Below are 26,206 nucleotides of genomic sequence, written 5' to 3' on the forward strand. Positions count from 1 at the left end.
TATTCCATGCACTATAGGATGAACAAGGTATAGATTAAAGTAAGTTTATTTTCTCTCTATAGTTCTGTCGGCACTAAAAACATATGAAGCCGTAACGAGTTGATCTAACCTTATAACATGATATATGGTTTAAGTATTATAAATAATATAAATATATCTGTAAATGAGATTATTTTAAGAAAATAATATCATCATAAGTGTAATATCGTCTTATACCAAATATTATCTATTAAATTAACAAATATCACTAATACAAAATATTTTACGAAAATATAAGATTAAATCCAATTAGCATGAACAACTAGAGCTGTCAAAACGGGTCATCCGACCTAATCCGGCTCGGCCCACGACAGGTTGACCACTTAGTGGGTCAACTCAACCCGGCTCACTTATTAGCGAGCCAACAAAATTAGAACCGACCCGACCCACCACCGGGTTGGCTCACTGACTCACTTAATTCTAAAAAAAAAACATAATTTTTTTTCTTCAATCTCAAGAAAACTAAATTATAATTCCGATTAAAAATCTAAATAAACTTCAATACAATCCAAATAAAATTCCAAATTATGTTAAACTCCAAATACAAACCAAAATCACAAAAATATAAATTACTATCTAACATCAAAATTATTGTCACTTATCAAACTATAGTATTAGAATCTTGAATGAATAAATCCACAACATTTTCATCTCTTGAAACATCTTCTTTATCCCCATCTACATATATATATATATATATATATATATATATATATATATATATATATATTAAATATTTAAAATTTATTGGCGGGTTGGTGAACCAACCCGGCTCATCACGGGTTCAACCCGAATGAACCGGGTTCTTAATGGATTGGGTTCATTTTTAACCCGTACTGAAATTTGTAATTTTTTTTCAATCCGACCCGAATCCGTGATGAGTCGGGTTGGCTCGCGGATTATAACCCATTTTGACCGTTCTATGAACAACAAGTTATAATTTGAACCAATCTTTAAAATACATCCGATCAAACTTCATCATTGAATATGTAAATAGCGAGGAAAGGGAATTGGTTGAATTTAATAATTGATTTATAAAATTATATACAATTAAAATGATAAAATTAAAAAACAAAATGTATGTATAGTTATAGGTATAAACTATAGATAAAAATAAAAAATAAAATTGAAATATCAAAGTTCATAATCTGCGTAACCTTATTTCAAAAATATTATGAGTAATATTGTGTAAATAATTTTTTTTATTGTGAATAATTATTTAAATTTGAAAAAATAGTTACTAAAATGATAATTGAGTAAATAATTCTTGTATACTAATAATTATTTAAATTTTAAAAAATAGTTATTATAATAATAAAACTAAAAAATGATTTTTTTATTATAAAAAATTATTTAAAATTAAAAGTTAGTAATTAACGATGTCTTAATCTATATATGATTTAAACCACTATAAAATATATTTTTATTATATCATAGATTAGTGTATACTTTATAGATACACTAAAATAAGAATTCACATATTGTACCAAGTTTGTGGCCTCAATTGAATCCAGTTTATATATTATTCATATTTTAATAACAATTAAATCAAGATAATTAACTTCATTCAAATTCATAATATCACTACATTTCTTGAAATGATTAAAGTAACCATATACTAACATGGGAGAATTGTTCATAGAATATTCTACTGACTATTTATATGTATCCAACATGAAAATAAATCACATTACATTATCATATTAAGCAATTAAACCCACATTCAAAAAGTGTCACTTGATCGAGATGCACAATAGAAATAAGGTGGAACTCTCTCACTCACATTTTTTTTTTCTTGAACAAAAAGTGTCTTCTTGCCTTGGTGGAAATGTATATATTTGACTCACTCACATTTTGACTTAAATGAAAATGTAAAAAAAAAAAAGGCAAGAACTTCAACAACATAGCTAACAATTCATTCTATTAACAATACTTTCTTAACAAGTTAATCATACCTTTCCTTACACAAATTTCATATGAAACCCATTTTAACTCAAATTGAGAACTGTACCACACCTAGCCGGTCTAGCTAAAAACGCCAACACTTGTCATCTTTTACTGTCATAACTATATCGGCAAAGGTTGGGGGACTGGTATACCACACCTAGCCGGCCTAGCCGAATAATAACTATAAAACTTATCCGCGTAACCACCAAGTATGTAAATAATAACAATCACCATACACACGCTAAGGTGAATCAAAGTATCCGGCCTAAGCCGCTAAGGAGCAACATCGACCGAACACACTAAAAGAACAACAGCGGCCTAAGCCACTAAAGAGTAACCGGCCTAGGCCGTTAACTCTAGGAAACTAAGCAAGGACTTGGCTAAATCAGAACATTTCTGTAAGATTCATAAGGCCCACAATAATCGAACTAAGGGACCTGGGCTAGGGCCAAGGCCCATCTACAATCCAAACAGGGGCCCAACCCATGACGTGGTCAGACATAATTAATATTTTATAAATATGCATAGACCCCACGAATTAAAGGTACGCATTTATTATTCTCCTAATCACAAGATTTGACTTTCTAAGAGATTTTGCTGACTTGAGCTTCAGAGTCTCTTCTGCAGGTAACCCTCGGGTCCAAACCGATTACACTGAAATATCTGTAGGTGACATGTATCAGCTGGGAGAAAACCTACTGAGGAGATTGCAGACCAGAGTAAGGTAGTACTTGTGTCTGACATATCTTATTTGTTCTCTGCAGGAACAAGAACAAAGTTTAAAACAACATTCAATAAAGTTCAAACATTACTACTAGGACAACTCAAATAATATATTAGATCTAAAATAGAAATGACTTTCCAACACTTCATCTCGTATATAAAATCATCAAAATTCCAAACTATAATCATAAACCTAGTTATTCAAATTTCATTTGATTACTCTCGCTCTAAAATAAATCCATATATCATTAGTTCAGTAAAAATAACCCTCTTACCTTAACTTATGTGTAAATAGCTTAATTTAATTTAATTTTTTTAGAAAATTTGTCAGTAGATTGAAAGTAAATTTATATCACAATATTAAGTTTTTTTTTTTTTTTGTAAATCTAAAGCACAATAAAATTTATTTTATATAACATGTTAAAATATCAGTATTAAAAAATTCCTAAATTATCTTATTTTGTGTTTATTTTTAGGGAACGGGCCAAAGTCTTACAAAAAGAAGAGAAACTTAAACCAAACCAGACTTTAGGCAGAAAGCCTCAAACCAATAAAGTACAGAAGATACAAAATAGAACTGAACATTGTTCTATTTTTATTCATCTTTTTCATTTTTATAATTTTGAATAATGGAATTTAATATTCAGTAACATTTAATGATTTTTAAAATTTCCCTCTTCCTTGTTTGGATCCATTAAAGCCTCACAAATTAAATGACTTACATGAATTATGGTCAGAATTTTGCAGCTGATGGCAAGAATGACGTGCAGCAAAGGTGGATTATGACCTTCTTATGAGTAACACATTGTTATTATTATAATAATCTTCCCAACGCTCATATGAAAATGACCAAATTAAATGGTCTCCAAAATGTTGGTTCATTTCATATTGCTTCAACTTTGAATCAGTTAACGGCTAAGCCAATTTTTCTTCGGGTTTAGTAAGAGCACAGCATTAATAATTTGGGTAACAATCAATATTCAATTCACATAAATGTTGTGTCATATCCTTTATTTTAGTTTTCTGTTCAATGCCCAATGTTGCATCACAATTTATAACAAAGTTGTCCAAGTCCAACTTTAAATGGTTAGGGGACGTTCCTCTTATCCTCAAATATTAAATTAATCTTTTTCTATTTACACATCACCATTTATTATAAATATTAATACAAAAGATAAAGTCAAAAAATGTGAGACTTGTAGAAATTTGAGAGGCGGAATTATCATCTCTATCTTTTAATATACTGAATAAGGTTATATTTATCTTAGAAACAGGAATATATTTCATCATTCCATAGTTATAAATTTTATCAGTATAAGTGTACCTAAGAGCTCTCTTTTACCATCATACCCGTACATAAAAATTTATATGACTCATATATAGCTTATTGAAACCATGGAAATTTAAGATATATAATATATAATTGAAATATGTATGAGCATAATATTATAGAATTGTACAAATAATAGTTGTGTAATTAGATTGTTTAGATAAATAAGTATTTTTTTTATCATAGGTGTCATGATGTTGTCTTTTAATAAAGGTTGTGAGAACCTACAAATATACATTGACGCTAAGGTCAGTTACTGACATTAAGATAGTAAGATTATAGTAATGATAGCATTGACTTATCTCGTAAACATATATATAGTACCTCATGAGTCATGCTCGTTGGGCTTGAGGTTCATAGAATTATCTCATTTTAAAATTTTCAAATATATTTATTTATCTTTAATCCTTCTACGATTTATCATATTGTTTATATGGATTTGTAATATAATCGATGACTTGGTGCAAGCCAAGGTGTTCTAGGTCTATATATGTACAATAACCTCTCAAAATGTAAACGATTAATCGAAAATATTAACAAATTTGTAAATATAGGTCACAGTGTCTACGTCTATAAGGAAGTTGAGGTATCTTTGCCTCTTTATAAGTCGAGGTATCCTCAACACCTACTATATATATAGGTTAATTTCCAAGTTGAGAAGTTCTAGTTCAGAGTCTTAATAAACCTTCGATCGATCGTAAGTGTATTAGTTAAGATTATATATATATATATATATATATATATATATATATATATTAGTTAAGATTTATATATATATATATATATTCCTATTTTCTATAAAAATATTTTTAAATTATTTATAAGTCAAAAAGAAAACTTTTAGTTATGCCATCTGACAAAAATTGTTAATAACTCTTGAATTGCACTATCCGAGAAAATAATCTTTTAAAGGTATGGTGGGAGTTTTCCTTTTTGGGAGTACAAAAGAAAACATGGGGTGAAAAAAGAAATTGAATTCATATGACATATGCGCCTAGTTTGCAGATAAGATCATGGGCTTCAATGTATAAAACGGTTAATTGTCATATTTACGCCGAACTCCTACTAAAAACATTTTTAGGAGATAAATTTAGAAAAAATAAAATTTAAATTAGTTTATACTAATTCATTTATATATATTATAAAATATTTTAATGTCATCTCTTAACTTATGCATAAATTAATTTTAACTTGGTAATAAATTTATCTGTATTTTTTTTTGTCACAATCACAAAGCGATGATGGTATCTAATCTAACCTTGATTTATTAACGATTTTTCTGCGTCGCCAATGTATGTTCATAGTTACAGACATGTTTATTAACTGGTTTGGTGGGTGAATCAAGGATTCTGTTTATATAGTTTTCATTATTGGACCTATGTTATACTATCAATTCCTTACTTAAATAAACGCCATTTTTCACCTATTGGTCCAATTTAGCTAGCATTTGCGATAACATTGATTTGAATGGTGGTTCCTTGTTCAGATACATTTTATAAAACAAATAAAAAAATAGCTACCTTCTTTTATTCAGTAATGAGCATTTCAAAAGGTAAAATTTAGATTCCGATATTCTTACTAAAGTTAAAGAGATTTTTTCTCTATTAAAAGTATTTTTAAAATGTTTTTTTCAAAGATATTCTAAGTCTATCTAATATCATACGTCGGTCATTAGATCTGAAATTTAAACAGGGAATGTGATTCTATAATGCTAGAAACAATAGGTACTAAAAATAAGTCATCAACAAATTTCAACGTGTCCTTGGGTATAAATATAGGTACATACATATATAGATATAAACCGGTCTTTCACGTGCCAATGATTTGGAAATTTCTGATCTATGGTGAGAATCTGAATGTAGGCCGAAAATACATTAAATGAAAAATAACCTAATTTTTTTTCTTTTGTCTTTTTCTCTCATAAAAGATAAATTTGAAAATCTTAATTATTTAATGTTATTTTACCTCTATAATGTATTTTAAATTTTCAAAACGATAAAATATTTATTTATTTTTCAGTCAAAACTAAATTATAATTCTAATTAAAATCTAAATAAACTTTAATATAATTTAAATAAAAATTAAAATAAAAATACAAATTATTTATGTGTTGGCTAGAAAAAAATAACCTAACATGACTCAAATGTAAAACCCAACTTAATAAAAAACACTTGTGTGACCCTTTTATCTGCGGGTTGGTGAGTCAATCCGGCTCACCACGGGTTCAACCCGGATGAGCCAGGTTCTAGATGAGCCAGGTCAAAAATCAACCCGTATTAAAATTTGTAGAAAAAATTCAACCCAACCCAACCCAAACCCGTGGTGAACCGGATTGACTCGCAAATTTTAACCCATTTTGACAGCTCTATTTTTAACTCAAATATATATTGAACTAAATTATGCAAACTAAACTATACATAAGAATTGGTAATAGATAGGCCAATCAAATCAAAGCAAGAAAAAAAATGAACCACTTTCGTAAAAATGCGTGGGCTAATTGATTTGGCATATTATAAAGCAATTTGTTTTTTTTCTTTTCAAAATAAACCATACACAGTCCTAATCATTAATGTTAGAGGGTTTAGTAGAGTTTGTTTAGAATTATATAATTGTTCGTAACATTTTTATTCAATAAATGTATTACAGTGAACTTAAAATATATATTTTAATTTAGTTTAGGAGAAAAAGTGTTGATTGAACTCTGTTTTTGGATAAAAATAATAAAATAATTAGTTAATTGACTTTTTTTTTATTCAAATGCATTTCACGTACTGCACCCAAAGTCTTTTATTCAATCAAGTTTCTACATGATAATGATCCAAATCTGAATTGGGAAGTAGTACTTTCCACCTACCACAGATTGTTTGCCATGTTTTGGTCAGTGTCCGTTTTCTATTACGTGTGAAACAAAATCTCAAGTTTTAGAAATATTTATAATTAAACTCAAAAAGGAACTTTCAAACTTAAATATAATTATTCCATATTTTTATTTTTAAGAAATAAAAAAAGTTCAGGAGACATTGAAGAAGAAAAATAAGGTAAAAGAAACAAGACAAGAAAATAGGAAAAATATAAAGAAAAGGAGAAGAGATAAAATTTTTTTTCTTCTAGAAACATGATTAAATCCCGTAAAATATTTTCATCAAAGTGAATTTAGTTACAAACTTTTTTTAAGAGATATCGATTTATTTTATTTTTTAACATTAAAACTAAAATTAAGTGTTTAGTTGTTATTTCTTTTACCTTTCAACGAAATACACAAACATCAATTACATCTTTTATCTTTTTCTTTTAATTTGTCAAACTTAATAGTGTTCCAACTCATTCAATATTTTATTATTTGTTTAAAGAGTGAAACTTCGTTACGATCTTATTTTTAAAAGATATCTAAAAAAGTGCAGGTAGCTTTTCATTTTGAAATAATTTTAATTCGATATATATTTTTTAGTTGATGGCTTTTGTGAGATAAGAGACTGAATTAAGAGTTATTTGTGATCGTGAGAACTCATCGGTGCTAATTATTTCAAATGTATTTTAATTATTTTGATGAACTTATTAATCAGTTACATTTTAACACTTTATTTTTTATTTATTTTGCAGGCTGCAATTATTTTGTTAATTTTGGTGAAAACTGTGTTATAAGCAAACCTAACTCAAGTAATAATCCAATTAAAGTAAAGTTAAGCTGAAATGAAACTTACTCTCAGAGCAATTTAAACCTAACTTGTACTATTTTTCTAACATGTGGGTTGAATTGGATTCTACAATTTTGTCACTTTTATTTAACCAAAATTATAGTATTTTCATTTAAAAACAAGCCCTATAGTAGATTAGAGTATTTGGTTACGTGAGAAAATGTGGAATCTCTCCGTTTTGGTGAGGAGGCACTTTGGTAATACAAAAATAATATATAAAAAGTATCATCGTAGTCGTCTATTTGATTTTTAATTTCATAATATTCGATTATAATATGAAAGAATGAACGAATGAATGTGGACGGAGGAGTTGGCTGGCTTAGCGTTGAACACTGCTCCATGCTGTTAAAGCCTTCGCTGCTCTCACACCAATCCAACTTCAGATTTTCCCGAGAAACTCGCATTTTCTGGTAAAATTACTCTGACACAACTCTCAACTTTCTCAACCTCGCCGCACTCGCTTTCCATTCCGATTTTCATCTTCTTTGACCGATTTCCATTTTCTTCTCTCTCAATTTCAAGGGCAAGAAACTCCACGAATTCCTACATGGCGCCTCCAATCCTCTCCCTTGCTCTTCCCTCCGACACCGGTCGAGTTCTCAGCATTCAATCTCACACCGTTCAGGTTTTTCTCTTCAGCGGTTACTCCTCGATTGCTTCTTTAATACATTTAATGTTCGTTGATGATGTCACCGACTGTTTGTAGAATGAAGAATATTAGCCTGTATTGTTGCCTATAGTGAAATCATTGCATTCAGCTGTTCTTATAAGGTTGGTGTATCTTAACATGCATGATGTTTTGGATTGAGAAAAATGGAATTCTTGGTTTCTTCTCATTGGTAGTAAAATTCGATGCAACTATGCCTTTGGTAATTGGTATTAATAATGAATTGAATGTCATTGTCAGTTCAATGCAGCTTGCTAAGTACTTACCTTGACATCGTGGCTGCTTGTTTATCATTCTTAGGGGTATGTTGGCAATAAATCGGCTGTCTTCCCTCTGCAACTACTGGGCTACGATGTGGATCCAATTAACTCCGTGCAGTTTTCTAATCATACAGGCAAGCCGAGTCTTTGATTTTTGTTTTAGTCTCTCAAGACCGAGGCCTGATATATGGTGTGATGCCATTTGTCAATTTGAACAAGTTTAGGTGTGATACGCTATACTTGTCAAAGTAATACTGCAGTTATGGTTTGATACATTTGAGGATTATAATGCAGGATATCCGACGTTTAAGGGGCAGGTCTTGAATGGACAAGAACTCTGGGAACTAATAGAAGGCCTTGAAGGAAATGAGTTATTGTTCTATACTCACTTGTTAACAGGTACTATAAATATTGCCCTTTGTACTTTAGATTGTGAACTGTATGTCATTTACCTCATGAACGCTATATTAAGTAGGTAAAGCAGACCGCTGATTCAAGTTTTGCCACAATATGCAGCAGTCTATACTTCTTAGACGATGTGTTTCTTCAACATTTTGTTGCTCTTGCTGAAATGCTTCAATTTTTCTCATTCAAAGTATATTAAATTATTCATTGAGTATCCATTAAGTGTTGTATTCTTTTGTATCACTGAATTCTTGTGTTCTTGTTAATTTATTCTTCTGTTTTTTTGTTGACAAGTTTCTCTCTTTCAAAATCGTTATTCTGTATTATTGTTGAGTCATTCTGCAATCTTTCCTCTTTTAAAAATTCTAATTGTTATGATATCTATGATATACTTTTGTGAACAACTACAATATTTTCAGTTGTCTTTAATCACTATCCTGTCAATTTGATGCAATTTTATTCTGTTCCCTATTTCAATTTCAGGTTATATTGGTTCAGAGTCTTTTCTAAACACTGTATTGCAAGTCGTCAACAAACTTCGGTCAATAAACCCAGAGCTTATCTATGGTGAGAATATTGAAGATATGGGATTGTTTGATATTCAGATAAAGTTTCGCTGATCATCATATCTGGCCTTGTACAATGTTTTGATTTCTTTTATCATTTTCAGCTTTACTTTTAACTTCAGGCCATGTTATATTGACCTAGCCTTTATGAATAATTAGATATTACTAGAAGGACCAAGAAAAAACATAATTTAAGTCTTTAGACATACATGGAGAGATTGAAGAGAAAACTTACATCCTGCTGTGGCCAACAGGGAATATGCTTTTTTAAGTCTCAACTAAAGTTTGTGTTCCATATGGACAATGTTGTTTTGTCAATGATTTTTAAGTGTAATTGAAGCATAGGGAATATGATTTCAATGTTTTTCCTTTTTTGGTGTTGGGCACTTGAACCTTAAGCATTTATTTTACTTTTTATTTCTTTTTAGAGAATATGTATATATGTACATCTGCATTTAATAAAGTTGTACTTCCTTGTCAGTATGTGATCCAGTGATGGGTGATGAAGGAAAGCTTTATGTTCCCCAAGAGCTTGTATCAGTCTATCGTGAGAAGGTATGACTGTTCTATAAAGATATTTCTGCAGGTGTGAAGTAAAAATAATTTATACTATGTAGTCATATACAGTATAACAAACTAGAAATACATAAACTTATTCAATTGAACTATTGTATTCCTTCACTTATAGTTTTAAATTATATAATTACTTAGTTAACAGGTTCCTATTTTTATTGGATGATACAGACATACTTCCCTTTCATGTATCCCATTTTTAATTTGAAAAGTATATTCCTAGTTTTAGCATCTGAGTAACACATATTTTGGCAGGTTGTTCCGGTGGCTTCAATGTTGACTCCCAACCAGTTTGAGGCAGAACTACTGACAGGTTTCAGGTATTTATATAAGAATTAATATTGCATAATTTTTTTCTGTTCTAGTCATTCCTTTTTTTTGGTTTTCTTTCCCTGGTGTATAGATGATAGCACACCGATTTGGTTTCTTTTTCTGTTCAATACAAAAAGCTCTTGACTAAGTTTTGGGAGTAAAAGATTGATGTTTTTGAGATTAAGTTATGGACAAAAACTCAGAATGAAGTTATTTGGTGTTCATATGGGGCTGTATGATATCGATACTACTATTGATTTGCTTCTTGAGAAGGATTCATTTTGAGTTACAAATGTTCGTTTCCTCTATTTTTTCTTTATAATTAGATACCTTTTTGATTCTAATATTTATTTATTTTGTTCAATTTGGTTCCTCGATTTTCAAAATGCAACTATGTATCCCTTTCAAGGTTTAATCAAGTCTCTCAATTTGTTAAAAATGCAACAATGTGACTCTTTCATGTATTGGAATTGACAATGTTAATATTATAAATTTTCGCTATTCGTTGGTTGTTGGTTATAAATTTTATGAATGCATGAATTAAAACTGTCAACATTTATCTTTTAACGTATTTACTGCTAATTGGATGGAAAGTAGTCACATTGTTACCTTTTTTTAAGTGAGGGATTTGATTGAATATTTTATTCATAGTGAGACCAAATTGAATAAAATAAATAAATATTGGAACTAAAAGGATAATAAAACCTTTATAGTTAGGGGGAAAGCGGGGAGTTGGCCTCATTATTATTATCCATGGGTTTTTCTCATACATATTGATGCATTTTGTTTGTGCGGGGTATGGATATGCCTCTATTGAGGTAAAAATCTTGGTAGCTTTAAGTCTTAATTACTTTTTTAGTCTCATAATTTATTTTATTCAATTTGATCCCACTGTTAATAAAATGTTTAATAATATTTTAAGACGTACAATTAATAACCAGTGCATAGTGATAGTTTATAAATCGAATGATGATAATTTCAATTTTCAACCAACAAAAGAGTCACATTGTTGCATTTTTAAAAATTGAGAGATTTAGTTGAATTTTTAAAGGGTTACACTGTTGCATTTTTAAAAGTGAAAGACTTGATTAAACCTTTTATTAATAGAGGGACCAAATTGAAGAACATAAATAAATAATAGGATCAAAAAGGTAATTAAACCTAGTTTTTAGGAATGTCCGGTGTGTGTTATTGCTTTGGCATGAACCAAAGCATGCTAGCATTATTGGAAATATATTTGTAGTTTGCCATTCATGGAAATGATTGGGTTTAGATCCAACACCCACCTGCAGATTATCTTGTTATTTATTTGCTGAGTGATTAACATATTTTCATCAACCAGAGGTAGTTTGTGGTTTTTTAGTTGTTTTTTATTTTTCTTTATCTGTCTAGTTCATATGCATTCTATTTGAGCTTCTCCACATTGTATCTGTTTTGCCTTCTAAGTACTCAAATTTCCTACTTATAGGATTCAGTCTGAAGCACAAGGTCGGGAGGCCTGTAGACTTCTCCATGCGGCTGGGCCTTCAAAGGTTTGCTTCTATTATAGTATGTTGAAAAACGCCCTTCTTTTTGGGATAACCTATTGATGTAAACTTTCTCCTTTCAACATAGGCTTGTTGTAGAGGTCAAGACTTTTCTGTTTTGATCAATGCGGGCGACCTGTTCATTGCTTTTGCTGTTGTCTTAATAACGAAGAAGATCTGTTTTGAGTTTTAACCTATTAGTCACAAATGTTTTATACTTTTTCTATGTTATGCAAATTGATTTCTCATTTAACTTTTAAGATGTTCTCAGATGTTTTTGATTCCAATAGTAAAGAAAAGATTCACTAATTGGCTCTGTTGGAAAGTATGTCCTATTTAAGGAGAACATATTTGTTGCAAACCAACAATTGAAAGAAAAACAAAAGGAGGACTTTTATCGAATACTCTTTGTTTAGAGGTCCTTATATATCATATTAACAATCAAAAAAAGGCTTGAAATAAATTTCCTATTTGACAAGGCTTCTTCCTGCCTATAGCTATGAATTCCATTGGAAGAATCATGAGTTCCAATATCAATAGGTTGATTCTTTCCGCTCCTTTATATTCCATAGGTAGAAAAGATTTAAGGATGAAAGAACAAGAAATAGGAGGGAAATCTCTCCTCCAAGGGTTTTTCCTTCTCAATGGATTTCGGATTTCTCCTTTCTCAAATAACCAATGCTCAGTTTACAATAACAACAAATTTTCATCTCTACTATCCTTCTCCTATTTATATCTAACTAACCCATCTCTACTATGCTTAACGTTCGTTTTCTTTAATGCCAAGAAATTGTCTATATCTGATGTCTTGGCTCTTTTATTCTCAATCATTGACGTACTTGCTCTTCAGGTTATAATTACAAGTATAAATATTGACGGGAATCTTCTTCTCATTGGCAGTCATCAAAAAGAAAAGGTGAATTAATTGCTGCTTGTAATTCTTTTATTGATGGTAATATTTTTATTTCTTATTTCTCATTGGCAGTCATCAAAAAAAGGTGAACTAAATGCTGCTTATAATGCTTTTGTTGGTGATCATATTTTTATTTCTTATTTCAGATAAATACAAGGTGTTATAGAGATCAAATTTACTAAATTTTCATATTTATCTTGCACAATCTGTTTGCTTATGGCTTGAGCATTTGCAGTGATTTGAAAAATCTGTCTTCCACAATTCCATAGTTTTCTGGAAGGCAAACTGACCTGAGTGGTTCAACTAAACAATGGTGAATAGTTTAGCTGCATGGTTCAGTTAGTACCTCATGTTATAACCAAATGAAGCTGAGTGTTGCCATTATGTAGCCAAACGAGTAGGTAGTTCATATTATGGTGGTTAGAGGTGACAATTGATCGACAAACCACATTTTTATGACATTGCAGCTTGCAACAATGTGATGAAGTAAAACTCAATGTACATGCATATTGGACCTGTTAAAAGTACTTATGTATTTTACTTTGAGAGTAATACACTATTCAAGTAATAATGTCATATGTGTCAATGCATAATCATACAAGTTATTGGATTGAATAAAATATTATTAAATTACAATAACGATTAATTCGTTGATGATTTTATTCTACATACTGTTCTCATGGTGACAACCTAACTTGTATTATCTTTGATAGGGAGAGCCTCCCAGACAATTTAAGATCGTGATTCCAAAAATACCAGCTTATTTTACGGTATGAATATTCTGTAAATACTTTTCTTTTATATATGGTTTTTACCAATATTGATCTTTACAATATTTCTTATGTGAATGGGAAATTTTTATTTGGAGTCGAACACAGCTAATTTCTGCATCTATCCAATGATTTTGCATCTGAATCTATGGATTATCAAAGAATGTATAAATTTATTTCCATAAATATATCTGAGCTACATGTGTCTTCTTCATTAGCATGTAGAGCTCCAATTATCATTTTTCCTTGCCTCCATAGGGTAAAATACAATGATGACATTTCCTCTTGAAAAACTATATCTTCATTGAAGTATGCTATATGCTCCTTGGATAAATAGAGTGCAGTGATTAAGAGCTCATCTTCACCGTAAAACACTATGTAAACACTTCTTCAAACTAGCCAACAAAATATTTCACCCTTTTATCATCATTACCCATCTAACAAACTAGCCTTGTTTGACTGTTCACATGGTTCTTCATTCAAAAAGGCACGTCCAACAGAACATCAAACTTTAATTGCTCTTAATCGCTTTAACCTGGTGCTCCTTAGACAGTAAGAAGTTTATCCAAAGCCCAAAAGATAACAGGAAAGAAATTCATTCAAGAAATTTTTCTAACGACCAACTTATAAATTTATTATCTTAATTTCTTTAATCCAATTCTCTTTAGATTCAACATTCAGTGAATAGAACCTTAACTATGTTCTTATGCTTGTAGGGAACAGGAGATCTCATGACTGCACTTCTTCTTGGTTGGAGCAATGTATTTACCTTTACTTGGGAGTTATTACTATAGTTTGATATTACCAATGTTTTAAATCCCGGAATGCGGTGCGTAGCGGCTGGCTCCAAAAACACTGTAGTGAGATATCGTATAGGGGGATAAGTGCTATTTTGAATTTTTTTTATAGTTTATATTAATGTATATTTTCAACAATGATTAAAATTATTCTAAATCAATAGCATTCATAATTAGCAACAAAAAGACATAGGTGTTTTTAAAACACGGGTAAACACCAGCAAAAGTTAAATGCAAGCTTTTCAAGATTGGTATTATCAATACCCCATGTTCTAAATTAAAGTCTTTTATATCGTTTTCGCATTTATACATACATATAGTTTTGAAAATTAAAATCTCTCAAGTAACACTGAAGAAAAGCTCTGATGTATCTGTTCTAAGGTATTTTTTGAAATCAACCCGTTATAGCACCTGCTATTTGGTCCGCTACTACCCTGTAAGAGCCGCTACACACTGCTACACCTCTATAGTGTGCTATTTATAGCCCTGTGTCATCTTACTAATAATTTCATTTATATCTTTATTTATTTCAGAAATACAGAGACAACCTTGATATTGCTGCAGAACTTGCAGTGTCAAGCTTGCAGGTATTTATTTTCTTGATGTGTGTCATTAATCTTATTGTTTCTCCACTTCTGATATTGTGTTACTAGTACTTTTGGGTTAATAAAGTTCTTCTATCATTCAAAATATTTTGAATAATTTATATTACTTCTTACGAGCAACATGAGAACATGATGAGTGAGCCCACAATTTTTAATGGATAATTAACCGTTCAAGCATCACCAATATGTACAGGCACTTCTACACAGGACGCTCAGTGACTACAAAAACGCTGGACATGATTCCCAGTCAACCAGTTTAGAGATCAGATTAATTCAAAGCCAGGATGATATTCGCAACCCAGAAGTCAACTTTAAAGCAGAAATATACAGCTAAAGTTGCGATTTAATTTGGACATGTATGTATTAATGTGTATTATTATTAAAGAATGAAGAGAATTATGATAAATTGAGAAGGAAAGTTTATTTATTTGTTTTTTATTGATCAAGTTTAGAAATGGGAAAGTTTTAGAATCTAATAATTACTAGTATGATGATTAGAAAGTAAAAGAAATAGAGTCTAACTATTAAAAATTCTTATACATATTTTTAGGACATTACACATTCACAGACACACACATTATATATATATATATATATATATATATATATAGAATCCATATTCACCATGTCTGGCTTTGTCTCTATGCATTGATCATTCCATCACATGTGGATGTTGATTGTTTTGAGTATGCCAGACTATAGTTCTGTATGTTGGCCATAGAAGATGATTGAGGACTACGTGTACTTGATGATTCTCCGATGCCTGTCCCTTTGTGGTTTTATAAGTGAGAATAAGTTGTTTCATTATTCTAATTAAAAAAAAAATGTTTGAGAGGTCTTATCATATGGGTGGTATGTTCCCCCATGTACCATTTTCATTAATTATGGTGAAATTTTGTGTGGTTCTATTGTTGACATTATCCAAAAACAGCGGTGCTTCAAAATGATTTAATCTAGCTTTTTACATCCTGATTAAAAATCCATTTAGCTCCCCAGTGGTTTTCGCCAATGAAGGAGGAATCATGTCTGTGACAATTTTCCCCTCTTATGCATTAATATCTACTTTGCACACACCTGGAGATACACAATGGAAAATGACTCAAACAAGGAATAGAATTTTAAAGGTATTATCGTGTCATATTTTTCTTATCTTCTGTTTTTTGTTATCTGACACTGTTCTGATTGCCTAAATATTCATTCTAGCATCATTAGTATCTTTCATCCTGTTTTTGAAAAAGAAAAAAAAAACTACACACTGAATTTGTATAAAGAAATCTCTGTAAACATTTTTAGAAGAACAAAATAAAAGTTTTACCTTCAAGTTTTTGGAATACTTTTCTTCCTGTGTTCATGCTTCCTTGACAGTTCATGTGTACTTTTAAAACAGACGTATGTGAAAGAAATAAGTACGAACTCTTACACACACATCTACATATCAGATTAAATGTAAATAAATTTAGTGAGAAATTAAATAAAAAAGTTTACTAGGAAGAGTAACAAGACGTGGAACCTCAATCTTTAATAACTCGTCTTAATCAGTCGTCCACACTTTTTATAGTGCTTGTTTCTAGATATTGGAAAATAATTTCTTTCTGTGTTTGTTTTATTTAGATGAAGCACGCTCCCTTCATCCATTGTAAGTGCTAAATTAGCAAAATAACTCAAAAGAGAATCCAGGTCCACTAGTGTAAGCTCACGACTTTCTCAAAACAAAAGAAAAGCCAACTAGTTCAGCCATGATTGGAGGAGTAAGAGATGGTTGAAAAACTGTGATTTGACTCCGCTTTGTGGCTATTTTGACTCAGCTTCCATTGTTAAAAGTATTATACCGATTTATCATAATTGCGTTATCTCAATTTCATCATTAGAGTGTGTATTAGTTTTATTTTGATATATCTTTTTTAAATTTAATTATTTTTTTCAATATGTATAATTTAAATGTGATAATTGATACTTAAAATATGTTAAAGAAAATCAAAGTTTACAAATTACAAAACAGAGAAAGAGAATCCTTCAATGCCTCATTCCAACGATATATTTTTCTCATTCCTTACCTTCAATTAGTCGTTGTGGTCACGAGAAGCCAAGTTTGAGAAAGTAAGTATTCATGAAGCGCAACAAATAGACTCATTCATAGCTATAAAAATAAGGAGACAATTTTCATCCGATGGGTTTGACCCAGTTCAGGCCCACTAATGGTTTGCCCTAAACAACTTACTCATTATAATAATTTACAAATATTTTCTTTCTTTTCCTAATCTCCATCTCATGCTCTAAATCATGATAGGTTGATAAGTAACACAGCCAAAAAAGAGAGTATTGTTATGATAATGTTTTCTTTTTGTCTCATCATTTTGTTTCACGGCAATGCGACTTTTGACGGCATAGTTAGCGATAGTTAGCGATACTCGATAAGAAAGTTCGTAAAATTACAACTCTGTTTCGGAAAAGTCTATTCGCAAGTAATGTCAAAATAGTAAGAATACTTCTAATGCTATGTTTAAATGTATTTATTCTACTCCATTAACATCTGGTTGATAAAGTTTTGAGATATTCCCGTATATTTCTTAATTATTATTTGGAGTGGAAATTTTTATAGAAAAAATATGCAACAAAAACAATGTTTTCTGTTTGACTTCAAATTCTTTACATAGAATAACGGACCAGATAAAGTTTGGTTACGTGCCTTTATTTAACTACTTTAATTAAAAACACAGTGTCGTCCAAAATAAATCTTTCTCTCCCCTCATATTTTAGTGCCAAAAATAGGCTAGTCAAGGCATTCTAGCGCTCTTTTATATTATGATAAATAAATAAATAAAAGGCGCAACGTACGTTAGTATTTATTGAATTGATGATATTTGACAAGTAATACCGAATCTAATGGTCTAAGCGTGTATTTATTTTTAAATAATTTAAATTATATTAACTTAATCTGCATGTCCTGAAACTAGTCAACAATTTTTAACTACGTCCTGAATCATTTTTTACAATTAAATTTCTAAACTTATATTTATTTTCTAAGGAATTTCCTCTCCATTTTCCCTGTTACATGCAGAGACTATATACGACAACAAAAAGAGAAAGATTTATGTGGGTCTTGCACCACAAAAAAAGTCTTCCATTCAGATTTAGACATAAACACGGTAGAAGAAAGCTTTTCTAGAAACGAAAGACAAAAGCACTTTGATTTTCATTTCTCATTTACAATATTCATATTATCCATTTGTTTCTTTCTATTTGGAAAATAATGTTTCGATTTTATACCGGCTAAGATAACACTCTCTCTTTTAAAATTGATATTTCCATCATTTTTTTAAAGGTTAAGAGAAAAAAAAACTTATATAAATTAATTTTAATCTTCATTTCTAAACTTGTTAGAGTTCTCGTATCAAATAAAAATAAAACAATTTCATAATTAATATATATATATATATATATATATATATATATATATATATATATATATATATATATATAAATAAAGTGAATTACAAATTTTATTTTATAGGTCAATTTCATGAAGTTGAGTTTTAAACTCATTTTTAACATAATATTAAAGTCATTATTTAATTAAAATCTATCCTAACAAAATAAGTCAGTTTTATGATATTGAGTTAAACTTTAAAACACCTATTCCAAAATTATTAATCTGACCATAGACATTTTCTCTTCTTCTCTTTTCATTAACTTTCCTAAACTAAGCAACACATCCATAATAAGAGTGAGAGGAGGAAGTCAAAGCAAAGCAATTATGAAGTCTTCCCTTTTATCCTGCAACTTGCTCCCAGCCGTAACCTACGGTGGCGGCCACGACAACCCTGTTCTTATTAATCCTTCTCGATGGTCTAATAAAGTACATGAAATTTCCAAGAAAAACAGCCACATCACAAACCATAACATAACATCATTCACACCAACACACCACTAACTTTCCAACTCAATATTGCCTTGTAAATTCGGCAGATAATACACAAGTTCATGCCTGACAGCTATCTTTCACGTCCAAACTTTCTTCCTTTCACACGTGCAACTCCTTTTCTTCTCTTCCAAGCATTTCTTTCTATCCTCCAAATTCAAAACTTCAACTTGTAGCTGCTGCTGATTACACTGAAGAAAAAGATACAAGAGGGTACCTTTTTTTTTTCTTTAGCTCTCTCTAGAATAGTGTTCATGGGTTGCTTCTTTAGTGCTCCTCCAAAGATCAAAGCCGAGAGCCCTCCACGTAATGGTATCATTCTTTTTCTGCTCTTCCCACCTCCTTTTTCTTAACTTGAACATCTTGATTCTGAACTGTGTTTGCTTATGCTGGACACCATTTCGATTGGAGTTTTGAAAGTTCCAAATTTGTGTGGTTTTGTGAATAAAATTTTGCTGCTTGTTTGTGTTCGATGTTTGACTCAAACACCGTACAAGACTTGCTTCGGATGAACGATACGTGATCAGTTGTGTGCATCCAAAGCAAAATATAAAGACTTTGATTCAATTGGCACAGATTGATCAACGAAATTAAATAAAAATACAAACACCTGATATCAAATGAGATTTTTTTATTGGTTGGAATTGCTTTCTTTTATTTGCAGTGAACTTGGATCCTCTGCACATTTAAAGGAACTAAGGATCCGAAAATTGTTAAATTCAGTTCAAAATTACAAGTTTAAGATGCAACAAAATAAAGACGGGTGTGATTTATGCAGTTCACAAGAGAACTCAGAGATATGATCTCTTCAACCATTGGTTTTAGAAGTTTAAAGTATAGAAGAAAGACAGAAAATTTTGACAATATAGATTATTCCATGTTTGTTTTTTAAGTTGTTTTTGGTATGCAAGATTTTTCGTTTCATGCCGTGTTACATAAGACTATTATAATGTCAAACAACATTTTCTTATCCTTAAAAAGGGGAACTGTGTATGAGAGAAGTATGAATGTAATTGCAGTGATAACATTACAGACATGAATGGTAGAAAAACTGTTTATGTACCCCTTTGACTTATGTGGTTTTCTGAATGAAGCAGAAAGTAGAAGTTAGTAGAGTGCTTGTCTTGAGTGAATGATGTTCTGTTCTGACATGAGCAGGTTTGAATTCAAAAGATGGTGGCAAAGAAGAGAATGATCTAAGTGTGACGGTGTTCTCTTCATCTATGCTTCTAACTCCTCAGAATGAGGTTGAGATATTGGAAGCCAGCAATTTGAAGGATTTTGCATTCAATGAGCTAAGAACTGCTACAAGGAACTTTCGTCCAGATAGTATGGTAGGTGAAGGTGGGTTTGGTAGTGTGTTCAAAGGGTGGATTGATGAGCAGACACTTGCCCCGACTAAAGCAGGCACAGGAATGGTCATTGCTGTCAAGAGGCTTAACCAAGAAAGCAACCAGGGACACATTGAATGGTTGGTGAGTGTCTCACTTTCACTTCGCATTTCCTTTCACAATTTAGAACATTCAACAATGGTGAGGAGTTTTAGTGATGCTCAATTAATCAGAAGTAATTTGTAATAAATTTCAATCAAGAATGAAAAGTGTGTCCAAAAGAGTGTCAGAGATGTGTTCTTAACATTAGTCTTTTTGTGAATATTGTAACTGATTAGCCTGTATTATGCAGACAGAAATCAACTACCTGGGGCAGCTCAGTCATCCTAATCTTGTGAAGCTAATTGGTTATTCATTGGAGGATGATCACCGGATTCTAGTGTATGAATTTGTGGCCAAAGGTAGCTTGGATAATCACTTGTTTAGGAGTAAGCTTCTTTTTGAGTTGCTTTTCTTACTTGTTAGGACCTTAAGCTCCTCAAAATCTCATGTCTACCGATGTTTGTGGATCAGGGGCCTCTTACATTGAACCGCTCTCTTGGAACATCCGTATGAAGATTGCTCTTGATGCTGCCAAAGGCCTTGCATTTCTTCACAGTGATGAAGTAGATGTAATATTCAGGGACTTCAAAACTTCTAATATCTTACTTGATTCTGTAAGTGAAATCACATTGATCATACAAGAGTAAGAGATAGGTTTATTACTTAGCCCTGGCTTTCTAAAATTGGTTTTCGTGAATGACAGAATTATAATGCAAAACTCTCTGATTTTGGATTGGCAAAAAATGGACCAGAAGGTGACAAGAGTCATGTTTCTACAAGAGTGATGGGCACCTTTGGCTACGCTGCTCCTGAGTACATTGCCACAGGTAAATATGGGTGAAAAAGTTTCTACACAAACATTTTTAGGAAAAGATTTATGTTTTATCGGAGAACCTTGTAACTTTCGAATGTTAGTAAAGAAAGTTTTCAACTTTACTACTAAATCACCTTTATTTCTAGGAAAAGATGATCCTTTATGTTAACCTTCTTCGAATTGTGTATGTTTTGAAGGTCATCTAACGAAAAGGAGTGACATATACAGTTTTGGGGTTGTTCTTCTGGAACTTATGTCAGGAAAACGTGCATTGGACAACAACAGGCCAAGTGGGGAACATAATCTAGTTGAATGGGCGAAACCACTTCTGATAAACAAACACAAGATCTCCCAAGTGATGGACGCACGTATAGAAGGGCAATACTCAAAGCGAGAAGCAAAGAGAATAGCTCACCTTGCAATTCAATGCCTCTCCACAGATCCAAAACTTAGACCAAACATGGGTGGTGTGGTGAGATCATTGGAACATCTTCAGGATTCCAATGACACACAAATAAATGGTCATAGCTCAAGCAGCGGTGGCACTCCTATTTCTAGCTTGTCTCCTTCTCCTCTTCGTACATAGGAGACCAACTTTATGATTTGCGTTGTTTTCGAATAATATATATAGAGAGATGGCACTTTGTGTAGCATGAAATGAAAGCATGCATGCTTGTTACTTGTACAGATTTTTATTTCTTTATATTAGTAAGAGAATTTAGTTATCTTCCATTCTCACATTTTTCTTTTCTCCCACGCCTCAACTATCTTTCTTGGAACATGTGGCAAAATTTGAATGAGAATTGCATAGTTCTGGTACCATGTTTGGAAACTCCTACCGAATTGAAGAATTACCTTGAGAATTATGTGCATCGTTATGCTCTATTTCCACTGCTTCCAATGCTCCTATATCATTTACTTTTTTTTAAAATATATAAATATGTAAAATATTTTTAATTATCCATGACTTTAAAATATTTTTAATTATCCAAATTCATTTATCCGGAGAATTTGAAAATTTTTTTCATAAGTTTTGACGAAGAAATTAAAAGAAAATTGAAATTGAAAATTTTTAAGAAGAGATTTCAAATAACTAAAATAGTACAATTTAAAATTCACTCAAAAAAGAAAGAAATTAAAATTCTCAAAGTCGAAAAATTGTTTATTGGTTAGAAAAAGAACGCTACATGTCTAAAAAGTTAAGTCAAGCAAAAGATCGAGATGAGTCGATTCAGATCAAAGGTCGAGTCAGGCTAAATGTCGAGTCAGTCGAAGTTGAATAGAAGATTAGGCTTGGATGGTTGGGTCAAAGGACAAGTTAGGTCAGATCGGATCGAAAGTCAAACCGATTCAAGTCGAGTCGAGCCGAAGGTAGAGCCAATCCAACCCGAAACGAAGAACAAACTATGTCACCCCAGGTCGGCCCGAAGGTTGAACCAGATTGAAGATTGAACCAAATCGGACTAGATCGTGTTGGACCAACTGAATTCAAGTCAAATCTACTTATATATAGTAGTTGGTGCAATAGTAAAACAATAAATCTATTAAATTAAATGATAAATTTTGTTAAAATAATCTTATCTCATATTAAAATATCATTTAAAAAGTAAATTTTAAATTTAATTCACAAAATTAAATTATAAAATAAGATTTACACTCACTCCTTCGTTATTATAAATTCACACGTGAAATATCAACATATTTTTCATTCTTGAAAGATCGAGGAGCATCGTCATGAACGCCGATGCCTTCAACATTTGACTATGGACCAACCTTCATAACGTCACATTATAATTCATGTTACAACTTTAAGTAAATAATAATTAGTCCAATTTTAGAACCGTTTTAATTTAATTCCACATGAATTGGACCAAACTGGGTCAGAATGTGGCTCCTTCACTCGCATGCATGCCCCTTTTGAATCAACTTTGTACATTTGACTGTTGAATAGTAAGATTCCCAGAATCTCCTTCAATGCTTCAATTCCACATTATTACATGTTCAAGAAAATAACCTCTATATGCTTCAATTTGAACCCTTATTATATAAATAATGTTCTTAAAATGCTCTTTTAAGCCCTAACTTTACATGATTAATTTAAATATCTATCACTTGATGTGAGACTAGTGTCAATTATCTGTGATTCAGTGTTGTGTTGAGTTTGAATTTTGGGAATACTAAAGTCACGGTCTCAAGAAATTTTTACAGTGCATTATTTCCTGAAATGATGACAGGGATCATCCTTATTATTGACTACATGTAATTGAATCAAATATGCTAAATTCATAAAATAGTATTTTTCTAAATAGAATAAATTAATATCTTCTTCAAAACACAAAATAAATAAATAAATATATATATAACAAATTATGATAATAATTTTTTATTTTAATAATAGTTAGATAAAAAATAATTAAACTATTTTTCTATTATCGTAAAAAAATGTAAAAATATATGCGACGTGAGGATATGTTTCTAACGATTAAAATATAATGAAAATTTTGTGCTTGATTTTTTTTTTTCATTTTTGGTATTATTATGTGTGAATGAAAGAAAAGAAAAAAAATATGACAAAGAAGACAATGCGGGGAATAATATTAACAAGAGAGATGGAGAAAAAAATATCAAAAATCTTTTATTCAATGTCTATCCAATATACTAATAAAATAATTTTTTTATTTAAAATATTTTTTTTTCTGTTAAGTGTTAAAAATATGTTGAATAATTGAAAAACATACATATAAGATTTTTCGAAAAAGTAATCATATCCGCTGAATACTTTTTTTCTGACATGTAGATAGGAGGAATATTCCTTAAACTTCTCTTTTAAGAGTGTTCAAAAGCAAGACATGTGAACTTGACTTGATTGATAGCTATCGACAAAAAAGAGAGTTATAGTGAATGGTATTACAGTTTTGCCCCCATATTTTGAGATCAATTACCACAATTTAAAATTGTGTTCTTTTATATATTTTTTTATCACTGCAACAACTTTTCTTAACAAGTGTATGTCTAATATCTTGAAAGTGTAAAATATTTAAATTTTTAAAATAAATAAGAAGTTGCAGAAAATTTAAAAGTTTATTAATTCGAATGTAGGTTTCAGATTGTCATTGTGTGGCGAAGTTAATTTCATAATTTTTATGTTTTTTTTTCATTCATTGGAAAATAGGATCATATATAGAGATAAATTTACTATTTTATTAAGCCATCAAATTAAATTAGTATGTATTACCAATCTTTCAATTTATTATCCTCTTGGAGATTAACCTCATAAATGATTAGACCTGAAATTTCCCAGTATCAAAATTAAACAAAACTTTATTAAATATATTTTTAATTAAATTATATTGAAGGTCCCCTTAAATAATACAGTCAAAACATTTTGGTTCAAGAGGTTTTTTCTTCACAAAAATATAATAAGTCATTCCACACCTGAACTCGAGTTTATCAAATTAATTTTGACATTAATTCAATTCAAATGCTATAATATCACCAAATACTATGATGTAACTGATTTAAATAATAATAATAATAATAATAATAGGAAAAGCATCTTATTGTACTGGATAACCTATTATTGACATTTAAATATATATATATAACTTATCTTCAAATTAAAGAAAAAAAAAAGGAATTTTGTAACATTTCTATTAGTACAGAATATATGTTAATTTTGAATTTGTATTGGTTGAAATTATTATGTTAATTTAATATTTTACTTAAAGAAGTGACATCTACTATCATTATAATAAAACAAATCGATAAGAATATTATTTAAATATCTTTATCTAAATTTCTGACATGTGTTTATTTTATTAGTTTTTCAGTCATTTACTAACTATCAGTACTGAATTGACCCTACTAATATGACATGTATCCAAAACTTTAGTGATTTAAGAGCTTTGTATCAAAAGAATACTTGAATTGACATAGTTAGTCTCTATGTATCTCACTTCGTTCATTTTGAAAAGTGGTTTTTCTTGTTTTCTTTACTTTGACAAATTTTTAGGCTATTGGAAGAACGAACTTAGTATATAAGTATAAGGATAATGATATTTTAATTTTTTTTTATTATTTTTAACTCATCACTTTTTCATTAAATTATCATATTATATTATTAAAAAATTTCAAAATAAATACTTTAATAATAATTAAAGTAATAGATTAAAATATTATTATCTAAAGTATAATGAATTATTATCCAAAGTATAATGAATTATTGTGGAAGCTTTCATTTTATAATCTTGGAACTTGGTCGAAATAGGTTCGAATTATTTTCAACCTCCACCTTTAATTGCAGGTCATTTAATGAAAATAACTAAATCAAACCTTTTAATAAAATAAAAAATGAATTAAGAAAAAAAATCATATTAAATTAACCCACAAATATTAAAACTAAAATACTAATTAAATTTAACAATTATTATGTTAATGAATAAGATAAAAAAAACAAAACTCCACTTTTTTTATGTCAGTGATTTAATTTTTATTGTTTAAAACAATAGAAAATATAATACTCGAACTTCAATCATAATCCATCACTAAATAGCAAGTTTCACAAGTTAAAACATAAGAAAAATGCACATAACAGAGTTATATAAATATAAAAAATAATATTATGTGTGTCGTCTTAGCTCAGTGGTAGAGCGCGTGGCTTTTAACCACGTGGTCGTGGGTTCGATCCCCACAGACGGCGAAAATAGGAAAATTTTTATTTTCAGATTTTTGTATTATATTTAGTTAAACTTATCGTTACATATATATATGGTTTTCATATATTTTTGGTTGCGCGGATACGTGTTTGATCCACGTTCACCGCAAATTTTGAATTTATAATAGGTCAAAATTACTATTATGATATTAAATGCTTATAACGTACATGCATATATGAAATTGTTTGATACATTTT

General features: G+C 30.2%; 2 protein-coding genes and 1 non-coding gene across 3 annotated transcripts; all 3 read left to right on the forward strand.

The window, feature by feature from the left end:
* The first annotated feature begins 7,992 nt into the window (after positions 1 to 7,992).
* LOC114175096 (pyridoxal kinase) lies at positions 7,993 to 15,604 on the forward strand. Its single transcript, XM_028059858.1, has 13 exons — positions 7,993 to 8,144; positions 8,257 to 8,359; positions 8,702 to 8,795; positions 8,956 to 9,060; positions 9,550 to 9,633; positions 10,114 to 10,187; positions 10,461 to 10,525; positions 11,986 to 12,049; positions 12,894 to 12,959; positions 13,670 to 13,726; positions 14,443 to 14,487; positions 15,057 to 15,110; positions 15,322 to 15,604. Exons 1-13 carry the CDS (start codon positions 8,026 to 8,028, stop codon positions 15,460 to 15,462), a joined length of 1,071 nt encoding a protein of 356 aa, XP_027915659.1. The 5' UTR covers positions 7,993 to 8,025; the 3' UTR covers positions 15,463 to 15,604.
* A 3,697-nt stretch (positions 15,605 to 19,301) lies between these two features.
* Positions 19,302 to 21,880, forward strand: LOC114162930 (receptor-like cytoplasmic kinase 176). Its single transcript, XM_028046947.1, has 6 exons — positions 19,302 to 19,359; positions 20,206 to 20,522; positions 20,731 to 20,866; positions 20,952 to 21,094; positions 21,184 to 21,307; positions 21,492 to 21,880. Exons 1-6 carry the CDS (start codon positions 19,302 to 19,304, stop codon positions 21,878 to 21,880), a joined length of 1,167 nt encoding a protein of 388 aa, XP_027902748.1.
* A 4,041-nt stretch (positions 21,881 to 25,921) lies between these two features.
* Positions 25,922 to 25,993, forward strand: TRNAK-UUU. The gene has a single exon. It is a non-coding gene; the product is annotated as a tRNA-Lys (tRNA).
* Positions 25,994 to 26,206: the final 213 nt, after the last annotated feature.

This window comes from Vigna unguiculata, chromosome 1 (genome assembly GCF_004118075.2).
Source record: "Vigna unguiculata cultivar IT97K-499-35 chromosome 1, ASM411807v1, whole genome shotgun sequence".
Lineage (NCBI taxonomy): Eukaryota > Viridiplantae > Streptophyta > Magnoliopsida > Fabales > Fabaceae > Vigna > Vigna unguiculata.